Source organism: Malaclemys terrapin, chromosome 16 (genome assembly GCF_027887155.1).
Source record: "Malaclemys terrapin pileata isolate rMalTer1 chromosome 16, rMalTer1.hap1, whole genome shotgun sequence".
Classification (NCBI taxonomy): Eukaryota; Metazoa; Chordata; order Testudines; family Emydidae; genus Malaclemys; species Malaclemys terrapin.
In genome coordinates, this window is record NC_071520.1 from 33,203,778 (window position 1) to 33,223,145 (window position 19,368).

Genomic DNA, 19,368 nt, shown 5'->3' on the forward strand with positions numbered 1-19,368 from the left:
AACTAACACATGGTACCAGCTCTGAGGTAGGAGAATTAATTACTATCAGCTTCTGTAAATACTGGAAGCTTAAAAATATGGGATAAAAGCTCAAATAATAAGGAATCTATTTAGCTATTTATTTTATTGTCCCCAAGCAACTTTGCTAAGAGATTTCTTAGCCATGCTGGAGGATGGTGAGATTCAGCAAAACAGACCACTATTTCCTTTACCATTTTGTCATGTATATAGGAAGGTCACTGGAGACTGACCATTTTGAATGAGTGTTGAATAATAAAAGCCTCAAATTCTATTTTTGGATATCCTCATGGAGTTTCCATTAATGTCAGCGGGGATTGTGGCTGCAAATCCAAGGACAGAATTTGACTCTTAGTTGTAAATTAACAATACTTTATTTATAAACAAACAAACAATTTGCTAATCTGACACCCAGTGCCTAGAACAAAAATATAACTAAACTTTCTCTATACCTCTTAATTTCACTTTTGAAATTTAGTTTAATCCAGGTTAAATTAGGCAAAATGCCTATGAAAGATCATGTGACAGTCAGCAGAGCAGCTGAACTGGGTACAGATGAGCTACAATAACATTTTATTTTCCTTTCCTTTGGTATAAGCGTGTTGCTTATGAAAGACACCAGAATGACAAGCCTGGTGCTGATGTCTTCTATTGACACACAACATTGACAGTGGCAGGACAAGTTTTCCTCACATTGCTTTACCAATGTGCCCTGCTCTGCCCACATGGGGACTCCTTCTAATGCTGAGTAGTGATTTAATTCTTCATAGACAATTAATTTTTAGCCTCTCTGCTCAGAGTGACCAACAAATAAGCCACTTATAGTGGGGGGGTTTTGGGATGTGAAAACTTCAACACTAGAAAACAAACTAATTTAATCTAGTCTTGTTACACCCCAGGCACTACAGAAAGAGAACAGGCCAAATAGTGTCTAGGATTCTTAAACAGGGCCCACACCACCAAGTACAAGTACCTACCTTCTCTCATCTCATTGGGCTTTGGAACCCATGTCCCTTGCCTAGCGAGTGCCATTCAATTGAAGGTGAGTCCCTCCATCGGGGTATGCCAAGTACAGTTCTGCTGCCCTCGGTTCACACAACAAAGATAACAACCCTTTATTACTCCTGCTCCAATAACAAGGAGACTGGGGATCCAACACCAGCCACAAGTGATCATTTGGGGAAGCAATCCCATCATGCTGAGCACCTAGGCAGGGTGGATGTGTCCATACAAACGAGATCAGCTTCTGAAGTCTTTTTCCACAGCTCACCATTACATGTCAGGGGAGAGCTCATTCAGACTCTGCTTACATGTGCCAGCACCTGGCAGACTGAGATGAGGCCGACCATTGCAGTGTTGCACCCTGATATCTCAGAGCAGTAGTGGGCAACCGGTGGCCTGCGGGCCCATCAGGGTAATCCGCTGGCAGGCTGTGAGACAGTTTGTTTACACTGACCGTTCCCAGGCACGGCCACCCGTAGCTCCCAGTGGTCGCGGTTCGCCATTCCCGGCCAATGGGAACCGTGGGAAGTGGTGGCCAGCAAGTCCCTGCGAACTGCGTCACTTCCTGCAGCTCCCATCGCCCAGGAATGGCAAACCGTGGCCACTGGGAGCTGTGGGCGTCTGTGCCTGCAGACGGTCAATGTAAACAACCTGTCTCACGACCCACTAGCGGATTACCCTGACAGGCCGTATGTGGGCCGCAGGTTGCTCACCACTGGCGCAGAGCCTCTGTACTACCCACAAGCGTGTGTCCAGAACCAGCTACCAGGGATATGGCCTGGTCTCCTGCTCTGGTAATTGGACCTTCCTGCTCAGGTGGTCACCATGTCTGGACCTGGTCACTGTGGTCACCACAGAGGGGCTGAGAAACCAGCCAATAATTATTAAATATAAACCATCACCTACGATGACTCCCAGCAGGGCCATCCTTAGGCATATGCAGCATACGCGGCTGCATAGGACACCCGAAAATTGGGGCACCCCTGGGTTTTAGCGTCCACCCTCCCATCTCTTCCTATCCCTGTTCTGACCCTTCCTGCAGGCTCCCTTAGCTGGCTGCTGCAGCCTGAGGGGATCTAGTAACTTAAGTTTATGCTCTCTGTATGTGTGTATATATATCTCCTCAATATTTATTCCACTCTGTATGCATCCGAAGAAGTGGGCTGTAGTCCACGAAAGCTTACGCTCTAATAAATTTGTTAGTCTCTAAGGTGCCACAAGTACTCTTTTTGCGGATACAGACTAACAGGGCTGCTACTCTGAAACCAGTAACTTAAGTGAAACTCCACGCATCTGAAGAAGGGGGGTTTTTACCCATGAAAGCTTATGTTCAAATAAATCTGTCAGTCTTTAAGGTGCCACCGGACTCCTCATTGTTTTTTAAAAGTGAAAAAGCCTCCAGCCTGCCAGACCTATTAGCACAACATTGAAACCGTTAAAGAGCCATTCAAGTGGTAATGAAGCCATTGAAGAGGCATTTGCCAACCCCCAGGGATATACTGTTCGTTTCTGAATTTACTGACAAAAACAGGTGTGCATCACTGTCATATTTACTCAGAACATATCAGTCTACAGGACCCTAGTTTAAAATTTGCTTTAAAAGTATTTCATTAGTGTGTTGCTGAAGATGAAAAAATCACATCTCTAAAAAATCCTTGAAGAGAGCCCTTAAAGGGACAAAACCCCTTTCTTGCCAGATAGCAGGACAAACAAGTTTCCCGTTCTTTACTTCTGACTATGTGATGAACTAGTTTTAAGAGAACCCTTTAGCAAAATCAGTACATTAGTAAGATATAAAATCCTTTGTTATGCCTAAAATCTTTGGAAACATATTTTTAAAAGTTGATGAAATTTCATAAACATGTCTATTGTTATGGAGATCGCCCAAAGTAAATTAGTGTTTCCTTTTTCTAAAAGCAATGAACATTGTTATGAACACACTAAACCTCTGTCACTGATTAATTTAAAAAATGTCTTTGTTTCAGTGAGTTAAATATGTAGTAATCAGTCCAGATTACTTTATGAAGGCTTAAGAGTACATTTAAAATATAAAATCAATTTAATTTAAAATTTTCTGATTAAGAAAATGTAAAACAGAGAAGAGCTGCATCATGTATTCCCTAATATTTAATATTGTATTCAGCAGGGCAGCTGACTTGCCCTTACTACAAAGATTTTGCAAATAAATCTCTGACAAACTTCAGGGTATATCAAAAAACTTGTGACTGACATTTTTTATTCCCAAGTTTAGTGCTTTTAATTAGGTACCTTCTGCATGTCTAGTCTTCACCTTCTGGCATGCAGTGGAAAACATGCTCCATTTTCTTTAGAAAGAAATTGCAGAAGAGTGTTTTTTTCAAATGTCATTTGCTTCATTTGTGTTAAGGGATTTGTCTGGAAGGGGGTGAGCAGAGAAGGGGGAGGGGGAGTGAAGAGAAGAGGGAGACAGTGGGGAGAGGGCGGGGTCTGGGCAGAGTGGGGACGGGGCCTGGGGCAGAGCAGGGGTGGAGTATGGGCGGGGCCACCGGCAGAAGAGGTGGGCTGGGGAGCTAGCCTCCCCAGGTGGCTGCTTCACCCACCGCCCATGACAGCAGGTAACAGCGGGTTGGCTCCCGCACACCCAGCGCGCACTGCAGTGTCCTTAGGCAGAGGCTGTATTCACAGAGCCGAATGTGCCGGCACCGCGCATTCTGCATGAGGGAGAGGATACGGGGTCTCTGCGGGGAACTGTGACTCTGCAGCCATGAGGCAGATTGAGCGGCGCGGTATCCTTTGCTGCCAGGGCCGGCCCTAGGCAAAAAAGCCACCCGCCGCCCCCCCCCCGCCCCCGCCAGCACGACAGGGGAGGGCGCCGAGCCCGGCCACGGCCCGCAATCCCCGACCGGAGCACCGGAAGGAGGGCGGGGAACCCGCTGCCGCGGCTCCGCTCTCCCAGGTGGCCAGAGCGCCGGGAGCAGGGCTGAGAGCCCAACCGGGGCTCTCCGCTCTCCCCGGTGACCAGAGCGCCAGGAGGAGGGCAGAGAGGCCCCAGTGGCCAGAGCGCCGGGAAGAGGGCGGCGAGCCCGGCCGGGGCTCTCCGCTCTCCCCGGCGGCCAGAGTGCTTGGGGGAGGGCGGCGAGCCCACCGCGGCTCTCCGCTCTCCCCGACCGGCTGGAGCACCGGGGGGAGGGCGGCGAGCCTGGCCGGGGCTCTCCGCTCTCCCCAGTGGCCAGAGTGCCAGGGGGAGGGCGGAGAGCCCCCGGCGGCCAGAGCGCGGGGGGAGGGCGGCGAGCCCGCCGCGGCTCTCTGCTCTCCCCGACCGGTCGGAGCGCTGGGGGGAGGGCGGCGAACCCAGTCGCGGCCCCGCTCTCGGGCCGGAGCACCCCACACTGCCGCCCCCCTCCAGGCGCCGCCCCAAGCACATGGTGCCTGGAGCCGGCCCTGTTTGCTGGCTCGTCCCTCCTTCCCCCAGGCTGCGAGCCTGGGCTGCTGGGCACAGGGGCACCAGTTTAGGAATACTGTGTAGGGCCCCATAAATCCTAAGGACAGCCCTGACTCCCAGCACGCCCCAGTATGCACATGGGTGCGAATAGACACTCCGCCCTGGAACTACAACTCCCAGCATGCCCCAACTTCGGCCATACTCCTCCAACCGGAACTACAACTCCCAGCATGCCCCAGCTTCGGCCATACTCCTCCCACCGGAACTACAACTCCCAGCATGCCCCAGCTTCGGCCACACTCCTCCCACCGGAACTACAACTCCCAGCCTCCCTCGGCTGCTGTGCGTCATCTCCGGGCGCGGAGAAAGGCCTGGAAAGGATCGAGGCTGAGGGGTCCCGTCCGCCCCGGGGCCGGCCTGGGGTGAGTGTCAGAGCGCCCGGGCCCTGTGTGGGGGCGGGAGGAGAAAGCAGCGGCCTGAGGTGACGCGGTGACATTAGGCCGATTACTGCGGGGGGGCAGGTTGCTGCGGGGTGGGCCCGGGGACATGTAGGAGGGGGTGCGGGGGGAGGGAGAGAGAGGCGTGGGTGCGGGGTTTGGGGGGCTGGGGAGAGGGGATATGGGGGGTTGGGTGTGGGGGATGTGTGGGGGAGCTGGATGTGGGAGGTGAGGGGACTGGGTGTGGGGGGAGAGAGGGTAGAGGGAAGGGACTGGGTGTGGGGGGAATGCGGAGAGGATGTGGGGGGGTTGGGGGGGAGGGGACTGGGTGTGGGGGAGGTGGGTGTGGGGGGAATGCGGAGAGGATGTGGGGGATTTGGGGGGGAGGGGACTGGGTGTGGGGGGGTTGGGTGTGGGGGGAATGGGGAGAGGGTGTGGGGGGGTTGGGTGTGGGGGGAATGGGGAGAGGGTGTGGGGGTTGAGTGTGGGGATATGGAATGCGGGGGTGGGAAGATTCATAGATTCTAGGGCTGGAAGGGACCCTGAGAGGTCATCGAGTCCAGTCCCCTGCCTCATGGCAGGACCAAATACGGTTTAGACCATCCCTGATAGACATTTATCTAACCTACTCTTAAATATCTCCAGAGACGGAGATTCCACAACCTCCCTAGGCAATTTATTCCAGTGTTTAACCACCCTGACAGTTAAGAACTTTTTCCTAATGTCCAACCTAGACCTCCCTTGCTGCAGTTTAAGCCCATTGCTTCTTGCTCTATCCTTAGAGGCTAAGGTGAACAAGTTTTCTCCCTCCTCCTTATGACACCCTTTTAGATACCTGAAAACTGCTATCATGTCCCCTCTGTCTTCTCTTTTCCAAACTAAACAAACCCAATTCTTTCAGCCTTCCTTCATAGGTCATGTTCTCAAGACCTTAAATCATTCTTGTTGCTCTTCTCTGGACCCTTTCCAATTTCTCCACATCTTTCTTGAAATGCGGTGCCCAGAACTGGACATAATACTCCAGCTGAGGCCTAACCAGAGCAGAGTAGAGCGGAAGAATGACTTCGTGTCTTGCTCACAACACACCTGTTAATACATCCCAGAATCACGTTTGCTTTTTTTGCAACAGCATCACACTGTTGACTCATACTTAGCTTGTGGTCCACTATAACCCCTAGATCCCTTTCTGCCGTACTCCTTCCTAGACAGTCTCTTCCCGTTCTGTATGTGTGAAACTGATTTTTTCTTCCTAAGTGGAGCACTTTGCATTTGTCTTTGTTAAACTTCATCCTGTTTACCTCAGCCCATTTCTCCAATTTGTCCAGATCATTTTGAATTATGACCCTGTCCTCCAAAGCAGTTGCAATCCCTCCCAGTTTGGTATCATCCGCAAACTTAAGTGTACTTTCTATGCCAATATCTAAGTTGTTAATGAAGATATTGAACAAGAGGATAGGGTGTGGGGGGAGGGGACTGCTGTGGAGGGAATGAGAGAATGTGGGAGGGTTGGGTGTGGGGGATGGAGAGGAATGGGGTGTGGGGGATTTGTAGGGGGAGGGGACTGGGTGTGGCGGGAATGGGGAGAGGATGTCGGGGAGGGGATGTGAGGTGTGGGGAGGCAGGGGGGTTGGGTGCAGGGAGCAGGCCATTGTGAGAGGTAATGTGGTGACATTAGGCTAGATTACTGCTGTTTATAGCGTGGCGGGGTTAAGTGGGAGCAGGTTGCAGGGGAGAGGATGGGCCTGGCGAGATGTGGGGCAGTGGCCTTAGACTGGACTATTGCTTGTACAGGGAATGTTGAGGGCCTCACTCAAGGTCTATTTTAGTACCACCAGTGCTTCTGAAATGGGTTTTAAACTCTGGAGTGGGTAATGCCATGCCATTATTTGCTGGTGCAGTTGCGCCCTCCTGTGCTCCAGGGCACCTTTTCTGTCTCCAGTTTGCTGGAGATAGTTCCAGCGAGAGTCTGCATTTGTTTTGTGTACATTACTGCTGTAAACTGCAGCTGGCATTAAACCTCTTTACAGTGGGTCTCTTAGGTCTGGTCTACACTAAAAACTTTTGCCAGAAAAGTAATTTCACGTATGTGTGTGATTTTGTTTTGTTTTGTTTTAAATGACATTCTTATACTGGCAAAAGCCCTAGTATAGACTCAGTTATGCTGGTTGAAAATGCTTTTGCCAGTATCACTTAGGCCTGGTCTGCATGGAACTGTTACGTCGGCATAAATAAATAAATAAAATATTAAATAGATAAATGGAGATATCCTATCTCCTAGAATGGAAGGGACTTTGAAAGGTCATTAAGTCCAGCCCCCTGCCTTCACTAGCAGGACCAAGTACTGATTTTTGCCCCAGATGCCTAAGTGGCCTGCTCAAGGACTGAACTCACAACCCTGGGTTTAGCAGGCCAATGCTCAAACCGCTGAGCTATCCCTCCCCCCCCCCATCTCTCAGGGGCATGAAAAATCCACACCCTTGAGAGACTTAGGTCTTGTCTACACTGCCACTTTACAGCGCTGAAATTTGCATCACTCGGGGGTGTTTTTTCACACCCCCTGAGTGAGAAATTTTCAGCGCTGTAAAGTGGCAGTGTAGACAAGACCTAAGTCTCTCAAGGGTGTGGATTTTTCACTAGTAAATGATACCAGCAAAAGAACTGTTTTGCCTGTATAATGGCATCCACACTAGGGTTCTTACTGACATTTTATTGTTAAAACAAAATCACACCCTAACCAACAAGGCCATGCCAGCAAAACCTCTGATTATAGACCTGGCCTTTTCCTCACCGATGCTTATGTGGCATGTTTGTTTATAGTTACAGTGTTCTGGGTTGGTTTGTCTTTTCCCCCAGGTACAGATGAAAATGGCAACCCTGGGCAGATCCTTTCAAGGAGTTCCTCCTGTTTCTTCTGTGGAGTTTCCTCAGGCTCCAGCAACTCTTCCTGACAGTACCTTCCAACCTGGAATCATACAGAGTGAATCCCAGCCTGGCGCTATTGGTCATGAATATCCCCAACAAACCCTGGTGGCTATGGCAGGGAACAGAAATAATATAGTAGAAGGCTCTGACCTCAGCAGCTCATACGTGCAAAGTAACCTGGACCTTGCCTCCCTAGCTGCAACTGGAAGCTATACTGAGGGCTTGACTGTTGCAACAGTTTCTTTCACAAACAGTGAAAACCCACCAGTCTTATTGCAACAGCAGAGTTGCACCCAGTAAGTACAAAAAAACCAAGGGAAAGGTGGGGGACAGCATCTCTTATCTATAGTGTGTTTTTCTGAATGTCTGAGTTTTCATAAAGGATCTAATTTTTCAGATCTTGTAATTCGTTCAGTATTATACTGGGATTGAGAATTTTGTATTGTCCTCTTTCCTTCCTTCTGTTTTTCTTACTTCCTACCCCACCAGTAAGATTAGGGTGTGTTGCAGTTGTCTGGGGAACAAAAGGATGTTTGCATTTACATAATTGGATGCTGAAATGTGGACTTGATGTAAAAGTTATAATGTGTAATGTTTTTACTGCTTTCTTTCCGTTCGATTAGTGGCTTTCGCTCTCCAGGTGTGTTTCTTGTAGCACAAGGACATCGGTGTGTTGAATCTGCAGGATCATTGTGGTGTAATCGCACTTTGTGATGGATAGGCCCTCGATGTTGAGCTGCGTAATTCGCAGTGAGGGGCCTATTTGAGATAAGGTATGGGCCATTATTGCCATTGTTTTATGACCAGGAAGTCCTTTCAATCCCAGGGTTTTGCCTTCCCTGTAGGCAGTGAACTGCATTCAACCACATGTTGAGGTACAAACCCTGCGATGTATCACAGAACAATTGCCCCGTTCATGCTTACAGTGGTGGTACAAAGGGATCCACACAGATACTCTAAAAGCATTAGAATGACTTTAGAATCTTAACATCCAATTATAATCCCAGCCTGTTGCTTCTCAAATGCCATACGAAAGAAGACTGCTGCATTCTTTTAAATGTGGATGAAAAGTGTGTTTATCCAGATCAGTAGTACACTGCAGATTTTTGATTTTTTTGTGTGTGATTAGTTTGATTAACGTGCCATTAAACCATGTTAAGAGACTAAAGCTGTGCAATTGGAAAAAGGCAAATACAGTGCCCATCTTTAAAAAAGGGAAGAAGGAGAATGCAGGAAGCTACAGCCTCACCTCAGTCCCTGGAAAAATCATGGTCCTCAGTGAGTCCATTTTGAAGCACTTGGAGGAGAGGAAGGTGATCAGGAACAGTTGACATGGATTCACCAAGGGCAAGTCATGCCTGACTAACCTGATTGCCTTCTATGATGAGATAACTGGCTCTGTGGATGAGGGGAAAGCAGTGGATGTCATATACCTTGACTTTAGCAAAGCTTTTGATATGGTCTCCCACAGTATTCTTGCCAGCAACTTAAAGTAGTATGCATTGGATGAATGGACTATAAGGTGGATAGAAAGGTGGCTAGATTGTTGGGCTCAATGGGTAGTGATCAATGGCTTGTTGTCTAGTTCGCAGCCAGTGTGAAGCAGAGTGCCCCAGGGGTTGGTCTTGGGGCTGTTCCCCCCCCCCCCCAACATCTTCATTAATGATCTGGATTATGGGATGGATTGCACCCTCAACAAGTTAGCAGATGACACTAAACTGGGGGGAGAGGTAGATACGCTGGAGGGTAGGGATAGGGTCCAGAGTGACCTAGACAAATTGGAGGATTGGGCTAAAAGAAATCTGATGAGGTTTGACAAGGTCAAGTGCAGAGTCCTGCACTTAGGACGGAAGAATCCCATGCACCACTACAGGCTGGGGACTGACTGGATAAGCGGCAGTTCTGCAGAAAAGGACCTGGGGATTACAGTGGACAAGAAGGCGGATATGAGTCAACAGTGAGCCCTTGTTGCCAAGAAGGCTAACGGCATATTGGGCTGCATTATTAGGAGTATTGCCAGCAGATCGAGGGAAGTGATTATTTCTCTCTATTCAGCCCTGGTGAGGCCACAACTGGAGTGTTGCATCCAGTTTTGCCTGCTATCCAACCCCCTTCCCCCCCTCCCCCCGGAAAGGATGTGGACAAAGTGGAGAGAGTCCAGCGGAGGGTAACGAAAATGATTAGGGGGCTGGGGCACATGACTTATGAGGAGAGGCTGAGGGAACTGGGCTTATTTAGTCTGCAGAAGAGTGAGGGGGGATTTGATAGCAGCCTTCAACTACCTGAAGGGGCTTCCAAAGAGGATGTAGTGAGGCTGTTCTCAGTGGTGGTAGATGACAGAACAAGAAGCCAATGGTCTCAAGTTGCAGTGGTGGGGGTCTAGGTTGGATATTAGGAAAAATTATTTCACTAGGAGGATGGTGAAACACTGGAATGGGTTCCCCAAGGAGGTGGTGGAATCTCCATCCTTAGAGGTTTTTAAGGCCTGGCTTGACAAAGCCCTGGGATGATTTAGTTGGGGTTGGTCCTGCTTTGAGCAGGGGGTTGGACTAGATGACCTCCTGAGGTCTCTTCCAACCATGATATTCTATGATGATTAAGCACTCACTTCAAGAAACAGGAATGCTTCAGGAAAAATACATCTATTCCTTTCCCACCTTCCCCCACAAACACAGTACAAGAAAGAAATTGTCATGGAAATCAGCAAAAGGCAGCTGAGCAAACCCAGTTTTAGAGTGTTCTGTCTTTATTTTTGGGAGCAAAAATACGTGTCATGTTTAGAATGTCATGCTTCACACTTACCTAAACTTGCCTTCTACTTTGGCCATCATGGTTGAGACTAGTTACCAGATGATCCAAATGTTGCCCTATTTCAATTATATTCAGGTAACTAATTTCAAGAAGAGATGTGTGAAGGTAAACTGCTTCCCTTTATACCCAACCGTTTTCTTTTTAACAGATTTGTTTCTAGACTAATGCATCTTTGGCTCTGTTTTTCCCCTCATCTGATTACATCAAGGTGACCTGCACACTGAAAGCCATGGAACATCACCCACCAGCAACATCTGCTTTAATTTTCTTGATCACACTCAATTCCATCCAAAGGTATAAAACACTGTTAGTAGTCAAATAACTGTTCATTCTCCCTTTCCAGAGTTTCTCTTCGCTGTGGAAAGAAGCATAAACTAGAGGAAGAGGTGGATGGGTAAGTTAAACTTGTCTTCAGTGACTTGCTTTTACCCTGATTCACTCTCTGTCCCATGTGGTGATGGTGCATGATCCAGAGTAGAGCTCAAAAGATTGCACTGTGTTTGGGTAAGGGAATCTTTCCCAATACTACTACTGTTTGGAACCATTCTCAATTGTTCTTTCCTGAACATAAACAGAAACCTTGAATCCAGTCCAGTTTGTATAATACAAATCTAACTGAATGTGTGATGCTGATTTTCTTGAAAAGGCATTTTTGTAATTGTACATTGGAAGTGAAGTTTTTCTCAACAGACAAAGTATGCAGCTCTGTAGAAATAAGTGTGACAGACAAAGATCTTAATAGTTTTTTTACGATGGCAGAGATTTCTCTGTTGCCAACTATAAATTTGCTTGGTTTCCTAGTTGCCCTGTGAAGAAGAAGAGACTGATTGAAACTGTTCACTACTCTCCGAATCCCAGCACTGAAGAGATTCTCTGTGCAGGTCAGCAGGCAGCTGGGGAGGTTGCAAGGCAGTGCATTGGTAGTCTTCATGAAGCTGGCTTGTTAGAAATTCCCTGTGAAGATATGGATCAGACAATGGGGGAACATCAGTGCGAGGTTGCCCGCAGGAAGCTTCAGGAAATTGAGGACAGGTAAACGCAGGGATTGAGTAGAATGGGTTTTTTCCTAGCTTTCCCTTTATTCATAGGCACTGTCTAAGGGATAACTGAGTTTATTGTAGTGGGATGGCAGCACCACTGTAGACTCATAGACTCTAAGGTCAGAAGGGACTATTATGATCATCTAGTCTGACCTTCCGCATAATGTGGGCCACAAAAGCTGACCCACCCACTCCCGGAAGAATTCTCTCCCTTGACTCAGCTGTTGAAGTCCCCAAATCATGATTTAAAGACTTCAAATCGCTGAGAATCCTCCAGCAAGCGACCTCTGCCCCATGCTGCAGAGGAAGGCGAAAAACCTCCAGGGCCTCTGCCAATCTACCCTGGAGGAAAATTCCTTCCCGACCCCAAATATAGCGATCAGCTGAACCCCAAGCACGCGGGCAAGATTCACTTAAAAAAAAAAAAAAAAAAAAAAGGCTGTTAAACAGTAAGTAGGGTTGAGACTAGCTTACTATTTAACAGCTTTTTTTTTTTTTTTTTTTTGAAGTGCTCTAAAATCTACATGGTGACTTGGATTGTCTTGATAACAGCTTTACCTCATGGGAATCTGGAATACAGTGATTGGTCCAAATTTGAGGTAATTGTGAGCAAGGCATTCTCAAGATACAGCACCCTTCAAACCCCTCCCCCCAATCAAAATTTTACAGTTCTTAACTTTATTTTGACACACTGGGGGATCAAACTATGTCTCTTATCCTCCCCGAATTGGTGTTATGGGGTCAGGATTGATTTCAGCTAGTGTCCGGCATCCACTGCCCCTTTGGGGATACAGTATTACAGTTATTCAGGGTTAAAGTTAAAATTACAATGTGGCACAAGCTAGAGAAAGTTGCAAGCCAGAATTTTTGGAGGCAGCCTGTCATCTTGGTAACTGGGAAGCTCAGAGTGACATCCTGTAGCCACTGCACCTGAGCAACACCCATATACTACAAGTTAAAGTCCTGCCCTTGGCAGCTCGCTGAGAATGTGTTAACCCATTAGTTGCTTTTTGCCTGCATTACCTAGGGGTTCCTTCTGGAAGATTTGTCCTTAAAGGAAAGCTTCTGGTTTGAGATCTAGTATTCTAAAATCCTCATGCATGCTCGCATTTTACTTAAGTATTGTCAAGGAAAATAGTATAAATTAAGAGAGGAAAGATTGAATGAATGATGGTAATAAGAAGCAGCATAAAGGTAATATACCCATGCCACATGTTCAGGAAATGGTGAGGAACAATGGGACTATCTGTCTTACATCCCCGTGACCCCCATTATTGTACTATTTGAACATGTAATGTATTTATTCTCATGACACAGAGAGGGAGATGATAATGTCTCCATTTTACAGATGTGGAACTGAGGTACAGAGATACGTAAGTGATTTGCCCCAGAGCTGAGAGTTGAACCTGGCGTCTCCCAAGTCCTAGGCTAGTATGCTAGCCAGTGAACCATTCATCCTTTCTGGCTGGGACTCTTGTCAAAGGAGTTGTTGAGCATCAGGAAACGCATTCATAGTAGAAGGCCTTATAAGGACTGGTATAAGGTCGACTAATGTAGCACAGGATACTGTTGTCAATCAAGAGTAACAAACTTTATAATGATCTTGGAAAAATAAATACAGAAAACAAAATTGAAATTTGTGTAATTCATCCAGTCTACACAAACCAAGGATTCACACTTATTAGTTCCATCTTTCAAAGTGCTGTAGCTCTTGTGGAAAAAAGGGTCTAAAGAAAACTTAGGCTAGGTCCACACTACCCGCCCGATTTGGCGGGTAGAGATCGATCTTCTGGGATCCATTTATCGCGTCTCATCTGGACGCGATAAATCAATCCCAGAAGCGCTCCCCCGTTGACTGCGGAGCTCCTGCTCGCTGAGAGGAGGAAGCGCTGTCGACGGGGGAGCTTGCCTGCGCCGCGTGGATCCGCAGTAAGTAAATTTAGTTCAAGCTAGGAAACGTTGACTTCAGCTAGCTATTCTTGTAGCTGAAGTTGTGCTTCCTAGATTGATTCCCCCGCCCCAGTGTGGACCAGCCCTTAGTCTTATGGTTTTGGTTTTTTTTTTTTTTTTTTTTTAAAACAGTCACAGTAAACTTCAAAGTTGATATCCCCCCATCTCATACAGAAAAATAAGCATTGCACAAACTACAGTGAATACTTTAAAATGATACTTCAACCCACAAGACAGTATTTTTTGGATTTCAGTGGCTTAAATGTAGGTGCACTCTCACAGTGCTGCAGGTCAGCCTTAAGTCAGTGTTAACAAAGTTTTGTAGCAGTGAGTTATACCTTTAAAGTGATTTGTGATGTGAGATCTGACTTTTGTAACACCTCTCTGGATCTGCATTGTGAGGTCCATATTGGACTACATACAGGATTCTTCTGTTTGCCCTTTTCTAGGATTTCAGATGCTCTGCTGGGTACATCTGTAGATATTCTTAGAAATTTATATACAAGAGCTTTACCAAAAAGGCAATTCTTGCAGTGCATCCTAAGTGGTCAAGCTTTGGGTCATTCTAATCAGTACTCTGAGCTGCTGTAGCATGGGGTCACCAAAATTCAGGACCTTTCAGAGCAGCTGAAAATAATCTTTGAAGCTAAACTACAGGGATCTGAGAAGATGAAATTGCTGCTTAACTCAATGTTGCTGTTTTATATTGTGTGGTTGAACTGCATTCTCTCCCCTGATTGGGATTCAATTAGCAGTAGGTATACATATTTGTCAGTGATATCGTCAGTAATAAGATGTATTATTTCCCCCTTTCCTGCCTCCATTCTTAGGATAATTGATGAAGATGAAGATGTTCATGCCGATGGGAATACTAGCAATCTGCCCACCCTTGTCCTGTCTGATACTCTTCAAAAGGGGCTGAGGAGGGATTTTGATCAAGCCCTGACAAAAAAAATAATAGAGTCCATGTAAGTTCTTGAGGAAATGTTGGAGTTACACAGATAACATACCCAAATGGAGAAAAGGGGTTTGCCTACAGAGTCCATCTCTCCTCTGTTGAGCAAGACTTGATTTTACTGTAATTCTTTATAGCATTACTGTTGAAAGATTTTTTGATAATGTGTTTGTGATGTACTGTGCTGTATTGTGTAGGAGGGCATTATATGTAGTTGCTAAAAATAGGGTACTTGCAATTTACAGTAGAATGCTGAATTCGTATAGACTAACATAAGAATGGCCGTACTGGGTCAGACCAAAGGTCCATCCAGCCCAGTATCCTGTCTACCGACAGTGGCCAATGCCAGGTGTCCCAGAGATAGTGAACCTAACAGGTAATGATCAAGTGATCTCTCTCCTGTCATCCATCTCTACCCTCTGACAAACAGAGGCCAGGGACACCATTCCTTACCCATCCTGGCTAATAGCCATTAATGGACTTAACCGCCATGAATTTAGCTAGTTCTCTTTTAAACCCTGTTATAGTTCTAGCCTTCACAACCTCCTCAGGCAAGGAGTTCCACAGGTTGACTGTGTGCTGTGTGAAGAAGAACTTCCTTTTATTTGTTTTAAACCTGCTGCCCATTCATTTCATTTGGTGGCCCTTAGTTCTTATATTATGGGAACAAGAAAACAACTTTTCCTTATTCACTTTCTCCACACCACTCATGATTTTATATACCTCTATCAGATCCCTCCTTAGTCTCCTCTTTTCCAAGCTGAAAAGTCCTAGCATCTTTAATCTCCCCTCAAATGGGACCCGTTCCAAACCCCTAATCATTTTAGTTGCCCTTCTCTGAATCTTTTCTAATGCCTGTATATCTTTTTTTGAGATGCATACAGATGTAATCTCCTCAGTATTCAAAAAACTCTGTTGTATGCTCCCTCTAATACATAATATATATTCTCTCAATTTCACTAAGCTTATAGCCTGCTGTTCATATATGAAGGTTTCCATATCAAGGGAAAGGTCTCAGTGTGTGGTGAACAATAGTGAGCTTCATGGTTGGTGCAGTGGGAGAGAAGAATGATTTCATGTTGTACTTGGGGTTAGAATTGAGAGTAATGGAATGAATTTAAGAAAGGGGAAACTTAAGATGAAAATCAGAAAAAACTTTTGTTAGGCTGTGAAATAATCTCCCAAGGGGAGGAATTGGAACTTTCTCCAGAAGATTGGACAAAACACTAGTGCATGTCCCTTGGGGGACTCTTCTCCACAAACAGAGACTTAAGTGGATGAGGAAATTAGGTGGTTTTCATTTGTCACAGCTGTGATTGAAAGAGTTTTGATTAAACTAAGACTCCATCCCTTCTAGGAGCCGTCCCTCCATGGAGCTGGTGCTCTGGAAACCTCTCCCTGAATTCCTCACAGACAAACTGAAATCTGTTTCTGTTGCTAAAAACTACAAGCAGCAGGGGACAGAAGGTTGCCAGGCCAAGCAATCAACTCTTGGAGCCGCCTTCCAACCACAAACTGAAACATTCTCTGAAGCACAACAAACTGTGATATCTCCAGGACTATATAGTAGCTTGGGAACATCTGGATGTGTAGAAGAGGAGATGGAATTATAGAAGCCAGATTTCAGGCTGAAATGGGGATTTCTGAAGGTTTCTGTGGCTGATTTTTGACTCCCTCTACCTTCCAGGTATGAGGTGTGGACCTGAAGTTGTTGTTGTTATTGGGGTTTTTTGTTTTCTGGTAACAACCAGAAGAATCTGGAGTTGGGCAGTCGCAACTGTAGGAGATTGAAGAAAAGCTTTATAGTCTGTTAAAAGCAGCATCTTTTACAAGAAGTCCAGTGGCCTTTTGAGCAAGGAAGAAGTTCTCCAAATGGCTGCTTAGACCGGTCCTCTTAGTTGCCTTTGGTAAAGAGTAAAATGCAGAGATCGAATGCAACAGTGGTTCAGACCACCCCTTATACTTGGTGAGCCATTAAGACTTTGGGGGATATGCTTGGCTCGTTCTGTTAGCTTCATGAGAGGTTACTCAAATGTACTGAAAGGAGAAGATATCTCTGACTAGTCACAGGAAGGAAAACAATCCCTCCATCTACTTGGCTTGACCTTAAAATGTAAATATAGAAATTATCTGTGCAGCAGTGTGATGGGGGTGAGAAGTTATAACTGAACACTAGACTCGTATGGTCTAGGTTTGGTAGAAAGTTAAATCAGTGACTCAGCTGGAAGTTGGTTACTAAATTTAGCCTAAGGGCCAGTTAAAAATGTTCAGTTTTCTCTGAGCTAGTAAAGCAGAAGCCTAGAGGATGTTCTCAGCTGATTGATTTGGCATTTTACATTGTGCTGCAGTTTTCCCTTGGTCTGAATCAGATTGGAAAGCCAGACATGACCTTTGGTAATATTTCTGACATGGCTGGTGCTGAATTTACTGACACCTTTTGATTTTAATCTTGATAAATGATGATGTGTGAAACAGATACAGAGGAGCTGCTTTAACTGAGCTTTTGGTAAATGTTGTTTCAGTAAGGGCCAAATCCTACTTGCCATACATGACTAGTCTCAAACTACGTGGGACTACTTGCATTAGTAAAGTGAGCAGAATTCGACTCTAAGTAAACCTGGGCTTAGTGGTTTATGTAAACCAGGAACACTTGTGTCATTAAAACTATACTGTTTTTCTGAAGTTTCACATTGCATCTGGATTATTAATGTATACTGCAGGCATTTATTCCAGCTAATCGTACTGCAGGAAAGGAATCCAGTTAGCTACTTATTAGAAAACAGTACAAAAATGTATCAGTATGCAGTAAACCAAGTAATCTTCTCAGTCAACAAAGAGTCAGTCCAAGGTTTCCTTGGAGACATCTGAACTGAGGTTCCCCTCGTGAAAATACTCTTCTGGGTAAAGGTGGTATTAGGATGGTAATTCCCAATCGGTTTGCCTTGACTTCCCCCATACTAGAAGGAAGCCCATGCAATGGCTCCTCAGCAAAGCAGCTTCAGATTTATTGGAAAAGCAACTATCTACACTTCTTTGCTTAGCACAACACCGTAATAGTTTATGTGGGGAGACATTCTTCTAGTTAAAAACCTATCATATGTATTTTAATATCAAAGCTTTAATTTGCAGTCAGCATTTCTGCTCCTTTGGCTGGCAGTGGCATTTTATCTGAGAGGAGACATTCTTTCTGACATGGGCATTTGGGGGTAGGTAGAGAAGTTCCATTTCTGTTAACTCACTTTTCTATGCTGCTCTTCTTGCCCAAGATTCTGAAAGAGCTTTAATGTTTAATATTTAAACAAATGTTTAAGAAGTACACACTAAAATTATTCTGCAGTTTGAACCAGCATTGAAGTAGGCTGGAAACTGTTGTATAATTTGACATCTGAAACCTTGATTTTTGTACTGGGCAAATGTGTGCAGCTTTCTTCTGCTCTTGTATCTAAATTTTTATGTGAGGTTGGTGAAAGCCTCTTATATGTAATATGTAAAACATCTCATGTGAATGTCATTAACCTACTAAACAGACTTAAATTCTACAGCATCTGAGAGGCTGCATTGTTAGTGTGTGTAAAATAAAACAATGGGATGCTGGAGGGAAGACATCATTGTCCACTTTGTGAGGTTAGAAGGTGTTGCAGTGCTTCCAAACAGATCTGTTCTAAGCTTGTATGACTTTGGAAAAGGTTCAAAGTTCAGTTTGCGCTTATCTGATGGCTCTGGTCCTAAATTAACTGAATTAGAAGAAGGAAACATTCATACATTTAATGGAACCATCTTGTCAATACTTAAAATTATGGGACAGAGAAACATGGAGGACATTAGAAAGCTGAGAAGTGTGAAATCCAAGTAGGACTCTTTTTTCCCCCCCCCTCTTAAAAATATGACTTGATTTTTAAAAACTTACTTTTTCATCAGAATTTCCAAAGGAAAAAAGTGTAGATACTGTGGCTATTTCTGGTTTTAACTCCTTTGCATATCACATGTGTGCCAAAGGTGGCTATTCAGCTCTGTTTCCTCCTTAAATTCTTTGCTGATGCAGTTTCCACTGAGCCCTAATACTACTCTACCACTTGACTTGAGATTTCTCAGAGGATTAGTGGCAATGTGTTCATTGGCCTAAGCCAGGGGATGACTTTATATCTAAAGCAGTTGAGCTTTAATTAGCAAACATCTAATTTGGTTTTCAGAGGTCTTTTCTGTTTTATATTAAGGGGAAACAGTTCAAAGCTCTTCTTGTATTGATGAGGGAAAGGGAACACTGCTTCCCATCCAGAAACTAAATGGAATGCTAATTGAAATGAAATTTGCTTCAAAAAAAAATTTAAGGTGTGGGCGGCTGCAGTCTTTACAGTTCAGTCTATTGTTAGCTTTCTTAAAAGGTTTTTTGTTAGTTCTGCATGTTAAGTGAGATGGCACAAATGGTGCAATACTGGGAAATCCTTGCTGGCTGTTTTATTATGAAAGATCTCATTCTGGTCTGTCTTCTGTTGGGACCAAATCACCATTTGTATGTCATAGTTTTCAATAAAAATTTTAATGTTTTTAGATTGCTGTGCAACGTTCTTGCTGTAAAACACATTGGAAATTAAGATGAAAGCTAGACAGGTGGAGTTCAGTTGGTTTTGAAAGAGGTGCAGAAATGAGGGTAAAGTACCCTTCGTGCCTCTGTAGCTCATTGTGCAGCCTAAATAGGGGTTCCACTTGAGACGCTGAAATCCTCCCTTCTGCCCCTTTGCTGTGTTCAAGGTATAGTGAAAAAGAGTTGGAAATAGGATTAATAACACAAGTTTCATAGTTAATCTATAAATA

At 45.2% G+C, this 19,368-nt stretch overlaps 1 protein-coding gene across 2 annotated transcripts; it reads left to right on the forward strand.

Annotated features, from left to right (window-relative positions):
- Positions 1-4,791: 4,791 nt before the first annotated feature.
- CCDC117 (coiled-coil domain containing 117) lies at positions 4,792-19,104 on the forward strand. Of its 2 annotated transcripts, none has more exons than XM_054006494.1 (6): positions 4,792-4,863; positions 7,732-8,096; positions 10,955-11,005; positions 11,413-11,643; positions 14,432-14,569; positions 15,914-19,104. In XM_054006494.1, exons 2-6 carry the CDS (start codon positions 7,738-7,740, stop codon positions 16,167-16,169), a joined length of 1,035 nt encoding a protein of 344 aa, XP_053862469.1. In that variant the 5' UTR covers positions 4,792-4,863; positions 7,732-7,737; the 3' UTR covers positions 16,170-19,104. The 2 variants fall into 2 exon arrangements, with proteins under 2 accessions (XP_053862469.1, XP_053862471.1); XM_054006496.1 differs by having other exon boundaries at positions 7,738-8,096.
- The last annotated feature ends 264 nt before the right edge of the window (positions 19,105-19,368 follow it).